At 38.8% G+C, this 14,885-nt stretch overlaps 1 protein-coding gene across 1 annotated transcript; it reads right to left on the reverse strand.

Moving 5' to 3' along the window:
* Positions 1 to 6,426: 6,426 nt before the first annotated feature.
* HRH1 (histamine receptor H1) lies at positions 6,427 to 7,860 on the reverse strand. The gene has a single exon (XM_010175009.2). The coding sequence runs from the start codon at positions 7,855 to 7,857 to the stop codon at positions 6,427 to 6,429; it is 1,431 nt and encodes a 476-aa protein (XP_010173311.1). The 5' UTR covers positions 7,858 to 7,860.
* Positions 7,861 to 14,885: the final 7,025 nt, after the last annotated feature.

A 14,885-nucleotide genomic window follows, 5' to 3' on the forward strand; every position in this document is an offset into this window, starting at 1 on the left:
AAGGTCATGTAAAGACAATTGTTCAGGCAGCATTAGGGGAAAATTTTCATTGCTGCTAATGATGCAAATTTAGACCTGATGTTTAGAGAGAGGACTTTGCTGTGGAACATGGGATGGATAGACCTTCCAGGAATTTCACAAATAAACCAAATTGGAATAAAATTGGGAAGTTTGCTATAGATGCTATACTTTGAATCTAACTGCGTTATGTCAGTAAAATTCTACAGTTCCTCATTCTGCAGGCTGCTCACTTTATTAGTCCTGGTAATATCTTCACTCTATTGAACACTTTATAACTCAATGCTGCAGTTTATTGCCCAAGGCTAGACAAGGATTTATTTTATCACTTTTTGGTCTTTGTATTCTCTCTTTACATGAAATATAAAGGGAATATTGATGACATCCCAACAAAATAGCTGGAATGTTGTTACCTAGTCTCAATAGAACTATTACCTTGCTTAAATTCATCGTCTTTGAACAGTTCCAGTTTCATAATGTGGTTTATGAAACAGCTATCAGCACATAACAGAGGTCATGAGGAATAATAGCAATACAGGGCAGAGGGACACTCTTCTATGAGCCCACATCCCCATATTATCTCAACTAGACATGCACCTGAAAATAAACCAGAGCCCAGGAGTTAGATTTACGCACAACAGTTCTAGCTTGGGGGAAATGGGAGGTGTGTCTGGTAGGCTGGCAGTCGTGGATAACATTTTTTATGCAGACTAGCTGACCTGGGAAGCAAACTTGAGATTTACACATGAAACTGCTGATGTATACATACACATATTCACTGCACCATGCAGTGAATCCTTAGAATGTAAGAGAAGGAGGCAGCTGCAGTCAAAGATCTCTCTGTGCCTGGGATCTTCAGGAAAGTGGCTGGAACAAAGTTAATCTGAGATTTATGCTGGAGTTGATTGATTGTTGCAGGTATAGTTTGCCTTGTGAGATGGCCAAATAAAAGTGTCTGTAATAAACATGAAAATTGTAATCAACTGGAAGACAAGCACTTTAAAAACAAGGACAAAATCTGTTGGCATGTATTTGCATGGGTAGGACCTTCAGTTTCCCCAAGCAAAATCTTGCAGCAAGGGAAAATCATCCTGGAATTGAAGATGAGAATAAAATAGAAGCAGATTCAAACTCATCCATTCTTGGGAAATATAGACTTAACATGTTTTGGAGAAGATAACTTCTCAGAACTATTTAGTTCAGATTAAATTACAAGTTTTAATAAAAATAATATTTACTTAGTTTTATATAGTGATTTCCATTTAAGGATTTAAATGAATTTTATACAACATTCTTCGTGAACAAGATCACAAAATATAAGCAGAACCTGGCAGAACTATTCTATTAAATCTATTTAAAAAAAATACTGTCAAAATCATCTAGTCCTATGCTGTACACCCGTTACTGCTGCAAGAGTGGGACACTGTAAAATTAAAAGTCTTGTAGCAACGAATCCTGGACTCAGTAGCGGCAGAATGTAGGAATACTCTGAGAAAGGTATAACGTGCAGGTGCCATGCTGACAGAATTCTGTGAGCACTGCTACTCATTTCTTGGGCACAGGCGGGTGCCTCTCCTGTGAGCGCTTTGATATGATGGAGAAACAGTTGTTACCCCTCAAAGAACTGAGCTGAGGGATCATTCATATCTAGTGCAGAGGAAATTAGATTGCCAGGTAGGAGACCTGAGTTCAGGTCCCAGGTCTGCCTCTGTTGGCTTTGAAGACTAAGTTATGTCTGATCAAACCAAAAGGCATTTGATTTTACTCAAGGCATTCAATTTAATTACACAGTAGGCATTAGTTTAATTACACAGTGCCAATGTACAGCAATGGGTGTTAGGTATTTCTTTTAAGGCATGTTTTAGTTGAAACACATCAGAATTTAAACACAAGATATCCTGGTAGACAAAACAAAATGATAAGGGATAGGAATATTGTTAAAAATAAAACCTTGTTAGACTTACCAGATGTCAACATGGTTTTAACCATTACCATACACAAGTGGACATCTCTTTTAGTGGGAACTCTTAGACTTTTTTACTGGTGGAGATCTCAAACTACAATTTTGTAGTAGCCTGCTATGTGTGCTCATGTGTCTGTGCATGTACCAAGTGTACACCTCACAGCTGATTTTTTATATTTCTATTTTAGACTGTACGATGACTGTGTAGAAAGGACTTATTCCGGTGTCAGGTATGTATCATTTTAAAAGATAATTTAGAATTTAGTATCAGGAGTGTAAACTGTTGTCATGAGCTATTTCTCACACAATGTTAACGTTAATTGTTCTTTTTACTGTCTAATTCTTCAATAGATGGATAATTTTATTAAAATTAATAACTTTGTCATTGTACTTAATGAATAAACAAAAGTGAATATGTATGCATAGTATTTCAACTTAACTTGGCATATCCAATTGAACTAATTCTCATTCTGGTGGAGGGAATGCATCCACTGAAACTTTCAAGTGTGTTCTTACACCTCATCTTTAGGAACTTAAGCCATCCCAGCTAAATTAGGAGGATAATCCTCTAACATCCCCGACAGCAGTGGAAAGATACAGCAACCTGCAGACGCTGGGATCTGCTAGAATTTTTCAGAGGTGTTTACGATGTTTCTATATTAATATTTTAGGATTAGAAATACATTTTTAAAGCGAATCTTTCAGTTATTTTCATTGATTGTGCTATCACAATGTGCATCACAAAGTGGTCTCACAGAGAATGTAATGGACTCCTTTTAGGTGCTGGAATGAAGCCAAAATATGCACCGACACTAATGTTTCCTTTATTGAGTGCCACATTTCCTGCAGATAATACGGGAAAAGAAACACGTACTAGATGGCAGGCTCCACTTGCTAATTGCAGCCCTTCTTTAATAAACTTCCACGATACACAGCATTCGATGCAGGAGCCCAGAATTCTCATTACCCACTAGATGTCACCATTGACACAGGAAAAATCGTCAGCATATATTTTCTGCCTCTTAAAAGCGACGCTGGTTGTTCTCACCACACCTTAAAGTAGAACTCCAGTCCAAGAAATCACAAGGAATTTGTTATGTTCTCTTAAAGCTGTGCGTCCTCTGACCTTGTTTATTAAGTAGAGAACACTGAAAATATTTTACAGGAAACCACATCTGGAATATTCTCTTGAGGCTTGGCCCGACCTGGTAGTATGCTTCTCCACTCCTTTCCCTAATTTGCTTTCCTCTGCTTCTCTTCTAACCCAGCCATTTGAATTGGCTATTCAGTAAGATAAACTGATAAATCCTTTTAAGTACCTTGCTAATTGGAAGTTTAAAATAGGCAGTATCCTGTTTTCCTATTTTATGATTATCTATTATAGGTATCAGAGAAGCCCACTATGACAACTTCCCCTGTCTTTGTTATTAGTTACACTACGATTATGCATAAAAATGAAGGGAGATAAAAAATATTCATGCAGCTTTATTTGCCTAGCTTTAGCTGTTCTGTGTTTGAATGTTCTTTAGTTGTACCAGAGGTATTCTTTATTATAATCATCATAATTTTTAGACTGATTTTCAGGGATTTTGTTTAGGTTGTTGTTTCATGTATTAATACATTTTAAAGTTAGAAAAGGCAATTGTCATGAACAAGTGGATAGACCTCTTGATAACTCTAAGTAGGTTATTGGGTAAGCCAATGTGAGTGCCCTTGGGTGAGCATGTTTCAGCAGTGCACAGTAGTAACTGCACCTGACTGAGTATGCTGCTTTTTTATTGCCTCAGGGATCACATAAATTCCCATCCATTTTGGCTAGACTTGCTGTGAATCTGAGCAATTGTTTGTGAAAGGCCATTGGATTAGAGCATATACGTTTCTAAAGATGCTGCTTTGTAGTCCAAAAGAAGGTGTATTTTACTACTTGTGCAGATACTACTCCTGCAGTGAAAAAGTTGTTTGAATTCTGGAATGAATTTTGCTCCTTCCATATTCTCTGTATTTTGCCTTTTTTTCTCCTAGATTTGAGTTCCCTAATTGCATTTTTTTCTGCATGCTATTTGAGACCAAAGTCAACTAATCTCTGAGCCTTGCACGATACACTGAAATAGACTGAATTTAAGTTTATTCCTTTTAATACATTCTTCCAATTTATTAAAATGCAGAGATATTAGGGCTTCATTTAATATTGAATACTTTAAATACAACTATTGACATCCAGGCGTTTAATTCAGAGAAATAAAAGTGACAGAGGATAATGATACTTTACACTTAGTTAGTGGTTTATATCCAAAATTGATGAGCATCACGCAAACATTATCTTAAATGTTGCACTGTTACTGTAAGTCTTGTCATATTCACTTTACAAAATAGGCACACGTGGCACAGCAGGACTCAGAGTAGCTCAAGGTCATTCACTAAGAGCACAGAATTTAGAATTTCTCCTCCAACCATTAAACTATCATTTTTTGCTTCTGATGTCATAAAGATACTACACAGAACATCCCTTCAACTCACCCCACCAAACTCTTGATAGTACTTAGTTGAAGGAGTTCCAGTTCTACGAGGACTCTGTTGTTAAGCTAACTGAGGAATTTCAGAAGCAAGAGAACATTCAGGAAGTGGTAAAGTTATCAGCACAACAAAATGAATGGGAAGACATTGCTTTTGCATTGAACCTTCAGGATGTCTCTCTAATCATCCTTCCCAAAATGTATGGAAAAAAGACTTACATAAACTTACCACTGCATGCAAATGTGACTTTAGCTGTTGAATTTATCTGATTCTGGGATTTCTTCTTAAAACTAACATATTCCACAGTGTTTGCTCCAAATGTTTCCCTCACTCAGTTCCACAGCAGAAGAATAGGAATGAATGCTTTACTGGTGTGGCACGAACAAGGCAGCACGCGGTCTTGAGATATTCGGCTCATACAGGGCCTGAGATCTCCTCTGCCTCAATTCTCCTTCCCACTCCCCAATCTGTACGCTATTTTTATTTTGGTGTAATTGTTCTGTGAAGCTGTCAGCTGCCCGAGAGGTTAGCTCATGCAACATACGCCACTCTGTACTTTTTTGCTATGAAAACATAGAGGAACTATGTTTTCTTCCCTTGGGAACAAATCCGTACCTGACTGTACATAGGAAGAGGGGATTGATTCCTGTTGTATGGCAGGGCATGTCTGGTTTTGAGAACTAGTTAGTACTTAGAAACAGTTAAATCAATGGCTGAGCAAGTGAAGGCTCAAAGTTGGAAGAGTGAACCTCAGCTGCAAACCTCTCTGTCAAGGCTGCCTCCCAGATGAAGCTGGTTTTACTTATCATTCAAGTTGTGGACGAGGCCCTGAGCAACATGATGTAATGTCAAAGCCAGCCCAGCTTTGAGTTGTAGGTTGTTCTTAGATGCCTTCCTAAGATCTCTTCCACAAGTATTCTGTTACTGTGTGTTTCTCCTGAAGTATTTTACAGCATTGAGAGCATGATTTATAAAATGCGATCAAATATAAAAGATAGAAAAGGTAAACATATTTCAGTTATTTTATTTTCTGTTTTGTTAAGCTTGAGTTGTTGCTCATGAGTTTGACTCATTATAGTAAGAAGAGTTTGCCTACTACAAAATAAGAACATGCGGATTAGTATTGCCACTGCATGCTTGGGTTTTTTGTGAACTTGTAGGAAGAAGAAAATATGTGTAGTCTATAATCAGCTATATTCTGTAAGTCTAGAAACAACAGGATACCCTTCTTGAATAGACAGTGATAGGATGTTGAGTATGGAAAGTCTTAGCGAAATTTCTAGGACATAAAAATACTTTTTTTTTTTTTTAGTGAAGTTAACATGTACAGGTATAAATGAAGCAAGCATGATATCAACAACATACAGTAGGTTACAAGATGACTTGACATTTCAAACAAGTTTATGATTTGGGGGAAGCTATAAATAAATAGGGTAGATTTTTTTAAACAGTTGAAGCTTCTTTCTTTGACTATGCAAAGTACCTCTTCTTGCAGATCTTCCTTCACAAGCAATGTGTTCCTGTGTTTAATGGAGTAAGTTGAAAGAGAAAAATATATTTGGCCAATTACAGAAATCTTATTTTATTTCTTCCTTTTCTGTAGATGAATAATTTATAATCACTGAAGATTTTTATTCGTATCTCCAGTTTTTGTTCTACATGATGAAAGAGGTAACTCAAATTGTAAAATGTGTACAACAGTGTAGCAGTTCTGAGACTGCCCCTAAGTTTTTCAGATTCCTGATCTGAGTTAGCTCTTCAAATGTGTTAAAGCTGTTAAATGCATGTTTCCCACTTTTACCAACACTTGTCTATCAATCACAGTTTTCCAAAGTCATCTACTTTATCCACGGTGTTGATCTTTGAAACTGGAATATTTTGTTTGGTTGAACGCTTGAGCTGCTTTTTAACTCAAAAAACTCAGACCAATATCAGTGAATGTGTAGGATCTTTTTGAATGTTTTCTTAAAATTCTGGTTACAAAGAGGATACAGGAATGGATTTAAGGTGGAGTTCACATAGCCAAGCCATATAGTGAACATGTGTAATTCTGAAAATTGTTCATGGCCCTTGAAAGCTATTACCATAAATAATACAAAATAGGGAATCCAGCACAGCATGAAGGCTGCCATTATGACCCCTAGCTGCTTAGCAGCTTTCCTCTCCCTGTTCCCGTGCAGTCCTTGAACCTGCCGTTTGGAATGGGTATGCAGATTTTGCCAGGTTTTCCTCAGGTAAGTCAGTCCTCTGAACTCCCTGTTCCCAGTCCTTTCCTGAGGACTGGAGGCTTCTTCAGCCTTAGGATTGGAGTGCTCTCTATTGGGTACCTCATCTGTGAAAGTCTGGTTGTCTGATGCATCACTTAAGTCGCTGTCTTGTGAGCAAGGCTCCTCTTCATTTTCTTTCTCTTTTGTTACATGCATACTCTTCTTTCCTGCTTTATCCAGGCCTGGCTCAGACTGGGCAGTGGTCAGAGGAAAACAGCTCCATTTAAGGACTTCCCTATTACTCTTGCTAACGAATGCTGCCCTTGAAGACTTGTCAGGACTACTGAAATGAAGCTCTGCCTCCATATTTTTGGGCTGAGGGGAACTTTGCTTGTCTTTGGGACGGGTGTTCTCATCTAAGCTTTGCTTTTTGAGGTAAATATTTTGCTTGTCTTTGATCTTACTATGATGAATAGAGGTTTTTTCTGAGAAAGAACGATATGATCCATTGGTGAGCTCTCGGTGTTGACAGTGCTTTCGAACAGCTCTGAATATTTTATAGTAGAGCCATAACATAATGATAGAGGGTAGGTAGAAATTGACAATGGCCGTCAACACTTTAAACCAGGTGACTTCGGAGAACTCAGTTTCACACTTGTTTTCCTTTACCGTCCTTGTCCCATTGTTAGCAAAAACATGCCATCCTAGGATTGGAATGACCCACATGAAGGAGAGCAACCAAACCCCCCAAATCATGAGCGACGCTCTCATTTTTGTTCTATATTTGAGATATTTCAGTGGTTGCTGAACTGAACGATAACGGTCAATGCACAAGATGAAGAGATTGAAAATGGATGCAGTACTGGCCACGTAATCCATTGACAGCCAGAACAAACAGGCCGGTAAGCCCAGGCTCCACACAGGACTTAGGAGATAAACAATATTCAGGGGCATAACAGCTGCACCAACTATAAGATCTGCAATAGAGAGGCTAACAATGTATAAATTGCCAACTGTCTGCAGCTTCTTTTCAGTTTTCACAGCACATAGTACTAATATATTCATGACAATAGTGATCAGTGAAATGCTTCCCAGGAACAGACCTAGAAGAGCTGAATGAGGGTTAGTCAAGTTCTCTGTTGTGTTTTTTGACATCTTTTGCACAAGAACACTGAATGAAAAGTGGAGATGTCCAGGCCTTGGAAATTCAATCTTGCTTTACACTCTTGGATGAAAAGGTGTTGGATTGGTCTGTGATTTTTATTTCCAGAACTACAGAAAAGAAAAAAAATAAATATACTCAATCACTGTAGTACGAAAATAAAACAATAAAACTAATCTATGCTTCAGCTTAGCACTGTCCCTTTTAGGACTTTCCTGAATAATTAATTTTTACATTTTACACATGAGTAATTTAAAATGTATTCTATGAAAAATACTGGAGCAAGCTCCATGAACCAATCCAACCTATTTTACAGTAGGCCACATTTGCCCAGTTATAGGCTTGTTTTCTAGTCACGCTCATTTCTACACACTATTTTGCAGGTGTTATCAAAGAGTGGCACATTTAATTTGTACAGACACAGTGGTGTGTAGCTTTATGGTGACTTGATCTGCATCAGGAAACAACTATAGATGCATAATTCACTTGGGAACGTAGAGGTTGTATATTGAGATCATAGGCCTTCATTATAAAGCACGTTATTTCATCCATTTTCCAACACAAGCATAGTAACTCAAATATTGGCAACAAAAGGGGAAAGGACAGAAGGGAAATGAAGGGAGGGAATGTAGAGGTAAGAAAAGCACCTTGTCAAAGTTGAGTAGATATGCTATTCCATTACCTAGAAATTCTCTGTGCCTTTGATATCTTCTGCTTCCCAACTGCTAACTTCATGAGGTGATCTAAAGTCCAAAAAAGGATTAAAATATTTTAAGTCTTGGAGCATATGATCAGTCGATCAATTCTATCTCCAGGATATATAAGAAAAATGTCTGTGAGGGTGATACATATTTTCTGCCATTTTTCTCTTACAGTGCTTGTCTGAGTTGATGTTCTGGTAAATCTCTTAAAGCAGTGAGGAAGGAAATTGACACTGTAGACATGTTAGCTTAAGCTATTTACACAACCAACACTGAGAGATATGTATGGGATTTCTCATTCTTGTTATTCTAAACATGGTCAAAACAATGCAATGCAATAGATTATTCAATGTTAGTATCTATGCCAACTTTATCTCTTTCTTATTCCTGTAGTCAGGGTTGAAATTAAACTGTTTGTGTGCTTTCTTATAAGAAGTCAAATTCTTTCTTCCTTAAGCTTTACTTACAAGTGCCTGGTATTATGAAAGAAAATGTCTGCTTGGTACCAGTAGCATCCATAGGCAGAGGACATACATACACTGTGGAGTATGAGCTCGAGAGCTGTATTCTGTAATTCTGAATTCTGTACGGCCTCAGGTTCTGTCACGTATAGTTCTTCAGTGATAGCTAGTCACAGACGTCAGAAGATCAGAGAGGCCTCAAGCATCTCCTGTTTGAGAACGAGAACAGAAGTTACTCAACGGATCTGAAACCACCATGTCTGGTGATGGGAAATGGTTATGTCCCTGTCATTGTCTTTCTTTCCACAGCTACACACTGTAACCTCTCTGCTGCAGTTCTGTATATGGGGCATGGTCAAGTCCAGAAGTTGATGTTAATTGCTTAAGGAACCTCATAAAGAAATGACTGATCTTCACCCCCACATATTTTCATTTAAATTTATGGCAAAATAATGGGAGAGAAGGCAACTTTAACTGAGTCTTCAACAGAAAGAATAACAGGAAAGAAAGGTATCTAGATAGCCAGCTCTGTTATTTACGAGCTGCATGTAGAATAAAACAGAGCAGGATACAGTAAATGCTGTTGTCTGCTTCCCGGACGTTCTCTTTAGCACTGCTGCGGTGAGATAGGGTAGGATTTAGGAAGCAGCCTGCAGAGCTTCATCTGGATTTAGGAGTACTTCTGCTTCAAAGTAGGCACGAATGTCTAGTTTTTCAACTCATGCTCCACTTTGATTAAATTGTCTTTTATTAAATGACAAAGCTTGATTACTTTTCTGGTTTCGAAGAGCTTATACAGGCTATAAAAATCCAAGAATGATGTCAGGAGATGCAAATCATTCAAGAATGCTAAGAATAAGAAAAATTCAGGGTAATGCATTTGCTCTTTTAAAAATACACATGCTAACAGGTACTCCATGTTTATAATAATTCTGTCTTATAATGTAATTTTCATGACAGCGTCATCTGAACAGTTCATAGTCCCTGATGGGTTTTATCTTCTCTGCTTTATAGAGCTGGCCATGTACTATTAAATTGTAAAGTGAAATTGAGGACCAGGTCAAAGTAATCTACTAAACATCATACAGTAATGACAGGTCTCCAACCAGCCAAGGCTCTCTTGCTCTCCAAAGTGTTCTGACTACTATGCTATTTTTTTTCTGTCTAGACTGTGGGTCTGTGTCCATTCAGACACCCTAGACAAGCAATGTTGGTTTAGAAATTAAAGTGGAAGCAACTTAGTCTGGCTTTGACCATCTGACATCTTCCATTGTAGTAATTCCACTTCCATGATAGGGTTTAATGTGGCTGGAGTGGGACCATACCAGTAACAAACGTCTACAGTATTAATCACTGCAGCAGGCTTGCAAGAACCATTTCCCCTAGGCTACAGTGAGTAGATCTTGAGGCTGGATTAGGATATTGAAGCTTTACAGTAATACTGCATTTTTCCTGTTGAACCATTTGTGGTTTTTACATATGATCTTCTACAACTCTGACGTTGTGAGTATTCCCCCACCAAAGACAGTATTGTAAGGCTCTGGGTAATTTATGTTGTGGAGTGTGTTGATGAGAAAAGAAGCCATTCTAACAGGTAACTGGAAGAGAGTCTCCATCCCTTCAGCATGAAAACTGCATACCCAGTACATACTTCCTACCTATCTTATTTGAAGCCAAATCATACCTCTGAATCCATTAAAAAGATTACCAAGGGATTGAGTTGGCCACAAAATGCTTAGAATAGAGCAGAAATGCAATGTTGCCTCGTTTGATCTAGTCCTTGCAGCTGTCTCTTTGCATCCCCTAGCACGCGACACCACGTGCTGCTGCTGCTTCTGCCTGAGATCTTTCAGATCATGCAGAATTCTCCTTAACAGTAAGTTTTGATAGGCACTTGGTAGCATCTCAGACATACTGCAATCCCACACTCCTGTGTACAGGAAAGGGAATCTGGTGGCTTTCTTGAGTCTTCTAAGGGCTGAAGAAGGCTTCTGACACACGTGTCTGTGCATCTTGCACCCATCAGGTTTTTCAATAAGGAGTAAGTTGCAGAGAGCCTACCTCTTCTTCTACACAGGCCAAGAGTGGTACAAGAGAAAACAGTAAGCTTCTCCTGAGAAGAAAAGGTGACTGCACACAAAATAGTGTGCAGAGAAGTTGCATTTAGTTGCAGAAATGTTATGTTACTGGTCAGTACCCTCTAATACCGCTCTATATTTGGAACACTGGCACTTATATCACAGTCTTGCCCACTAAGCTTAGGTTGAAATGCTACACGATGGCAACTCTTCACTAGAATTATCACATTTTGCCACACAACTTTGTCCAAGGAAAGATAACTAGAAAATAAGCCTTGCTGCGTATTACGAAATTCACTGATCACCTCTTCTGTGCTCTGGTGAAGATTGTCATCTACAAATTTTGTCCTTAAACTTCCTACCATCATCATTAGTAGTGATGGTACCAAACAGCATCAGCAGTTAGTGATCATGAGAGCACTGTGATTTGCAATAGCAGCTTCTTGCTCTTCACGGAGGCGTACACCATTTTGTAGTGGCTGTAGACTGTGGTATAGGTACTCCTCTTCACAGCTACTGGTTTAATTCCTTATCTGTAATTCAGTTCCCAATAGAGGAACTGTAATGATACTGAATAAATGAGTTCTAACATTTGGGTGGTTTAACTCTCATTACACTGAGCCAAAGCTTGCTGTTACAGAACAGATTTTAAGAAAAATAATCAGCCTAAGATCTTGGATAGCTCTCTGAAATTTCTAAACCCTGAGCTCACCATGAAATGCCTTCTTTAGTTTTTAGTGTCTGTAAAGAGCTTTTTCTAGAAAGAAAATGAGCAATTGTGATTTGTTTGTTATTGTATCACAGTGATAATTCTTCCAAGGAACAGGAATCTACTGGGAGATGCTAAGTGGATGCCTTACTGACGCATTAGTGCAGGTGCAACCTATTAAGTTCTGACTAAGCGGGAGTAAGTTTCTAGAAACAGACGTTGGCATATCTCTTAGGGATAGGTTTTGAAGAAACTACAGCTACAACAGGAAAAGGATAGGCTAGAACAAATCTCTTGTTCATCAGACTAAATTTAAGGCAGAAGGTAAGATTTGATTTCAGATGACCCACGTTGACTATATTATACTTAAGAAATCTATTTGTTTCTAGTGATTTTTTTTAAAATTGTTCTTTAGGTGTTGAAAGTTTGATTAATTTTCCCCCGAAAGACTTATTTATTTCTCTGTAAGAAAACAATCCCTAGGCAATTCCTGCCAATATTAAAGGAATATTTTTGATAAATAGTAAATAAAAAAACTTGATAACCTGCCTGCTGTTCCCATTTAAATGACCCAGTGTCCCAGTTCAGGAAGGACCAGCCTTTTTTTCCAGGAAAGACTGGATTCCATCTATTCTTGAGTTGTCTCTTCTACTTAGTCTGAAATGAAAAGACTACATAATCTGAAGCTTTAGTGTATGACCAGACAAATTTTGTCAATCCACCTAAATTGTCCTCTTCCCCCCACATACCTATTTTAAGGGCAGTGAGAGTTGTAAATGAATCTTTTATTATGTGAACAAACAACTCAGCCTGACTTGTAAATACTTTCATTCCTTGTTTATATTATGACTCTTCCTTTGTGCAAAGAATCTCTTAACTAACAGATTTGGACATCTGGCTGTCTAGTTTTGCATAAACATGGATTGCATGCATTTGGTGGCAGAGAATTTGCAGTGGTTCTTGATGCAAACGCTGTCTTGGGGAAAAACAAGGCCAGAACTAATGCAGCAGATGGACACTATTGCAGATGTGCTGAAATCTACTTTACAGGCTAGACTGCAGAGAGAAAACTGCTGTCTGAGTTGATGGGTCAGCGATCTGCATACTGATTTCAGGAGCTAGACACCCTGGGAAATGGTGGAGGCCTTTAGTGTGCCAGTAGTGACTGGCAAAGGTACTGTTCCTGGGGAGGATAACGGCAAGCTGGCTATTTCTGAAAGGCTTCTCCACACTTCCACTTCCAAAGAGAGCGGATGGTCCAATGCTATAATTACTGCACCACTTCTTCCTCTCCTGGTTCACTCACCTGTCTAAACAATATCATGAGTAGGCTGTATAGTTTCAGAGCAAGGGCAAAGCAGAATAGAACGAGTAATGCAGTTACATCCACACTCCTAGGACATATTTAGAACAAGTCCAGAGGAGGCCACCAGGATGATCTTAGGGCTGGGGCACCTCTCCTATGAGGACGGGCTGAGAGAGTTGGGGCTGTTCAGCCTGGAAAAGAGAAGGGTCCGGGGAGATCTTATAGCGGCCTCCCAGTACCTGAAGGGGCTACAAGAAAGCTGGGGAAGGACTTTTCATAAGGGCAGTTAATGACAAAACAAGGGGAAATGGGTTTAAGCTGAAAGAGAGGAGGTTTAGATTAGATATTAGGAAGAAATTCTTCACTGTGAGGGTGGTGAGACACTGGAACAGGTTGCCCAAGGAAGTTGTGGCTGCTCCTCCCTGGAAGTGTTCAAGGCCAGGCTGGATGAGGCTTGGAGCAACCTGGTCTAGTGGAAGGTGTCCCTGCTGATGGCAGGGGGGGTGGGACTGGATGAGCTTTAAGATCCCTTCCAACCCAAACCATCCTATGATTATATGATTCTATGAATTATCTCTAGGAATGCACCTGACAACCAATTTTAAACTACTTCAATGAAGGCTAATTGAGTTCATTTATCCATTTGTTCTGAATGTGCAGTACACTGTGAATGATCCTCTTGGACTTGAAGCAGTGAGTGAGGGACCGCTTAATGCAGTATTGCAAAGGGACTAGAGCAAGGCCCTCACTTCTGCCCTTTTATTGCTGAGCTGTGGTCTGGTCTGTGCCATCAAATTTATTCTTACCGCTCTAACTTGGATGGTGATGTTCTAAGGCTAGTAGGCAGACCTCACACAACAAAAAAGAATGCAGAGTCTATTGTGAAGGGAACTCAAAATTTTAAAGGAACTTTGTGAAGTCTTCCAAGGAGAAAAAAGTATTTATGGTTATAATTATATGAAATACTGAATTTGTAACTTGTTTATGTGAGGATATTTTCAGTCCAGCCATTCTACTGTGCGATTGCTATTTTTATTTGTATATCTGCTATTAGGGTACAGGCTGTCAGGACTGCAAATAAATACTTCTGCTTTTATTTAATTGAGGAAATACTGCATCCAGTTTCCTTAAGTGAGGCATAATTCAAAGAGCAAGAAAATGTTTGGGCAGGTTGAAAGATTTGAAAATACAAGTGAAAAGTTCAGCTTGGGGCTTGTAGATGATGCTTGGCTTGATTATTCTGGATATTTTCAGCTTTTAGTTTTTATAGAATCACAGCAGTTGCTTCTAAAGCCGCATGTATCAATCAAATTGGCAGGCAACACACTGTCAACACAGATTTTTATGATTGCTGATCTTTATGCCTTTATTTGGCTGCTGGCTCTGGCTTTAGTAGGAATGAAATTATCTACAGTTTTAGCTATCTGCCAGTAAAAAGTTGAGACCTCCATAGCCATCTGAAATAGTTTTAGCATGAGTAACACAAATCATCATATATAGTCATGCTATCCATATTTACATACGTGCATCCCAAGTCCTTAGCTTTTTCTAACAAGCACTGAACTTTGTGAGGGAATTGAATCTGAGTCACCACTGCACTATCTGAGCTCAGGTCTTGATTAAGATGCTGTACTGTGTCTGCCTGGGAAAAGACTTGTCTCTTTCAGAAATAACTGACTCCTCTGGTGTTCTGACGTTCCCCCTCACCTCCTTTCCTGTCTATCCATTGGATTAAGAATACTGTGCTGGGTCCTATCTTTAATCTT

The sequence above is a fragment of the Antrostomus carolinensis genome, unplaced genomic scaffold (assembly GCF_000700745.2).
Source record: "Antrostomus carolinensis isolate BGI_N321 unplaced genomic scaffold, ASM70074v2 scaffold27879, whole genome shotgun sequence".
Classification (NCBI taxonomy): Eukaryota; Metazoa; Chordata; class Aves; order Caprimulgiformes; family Caprimulgidae; genus Antrostomus; species Antrostomus carolinensis.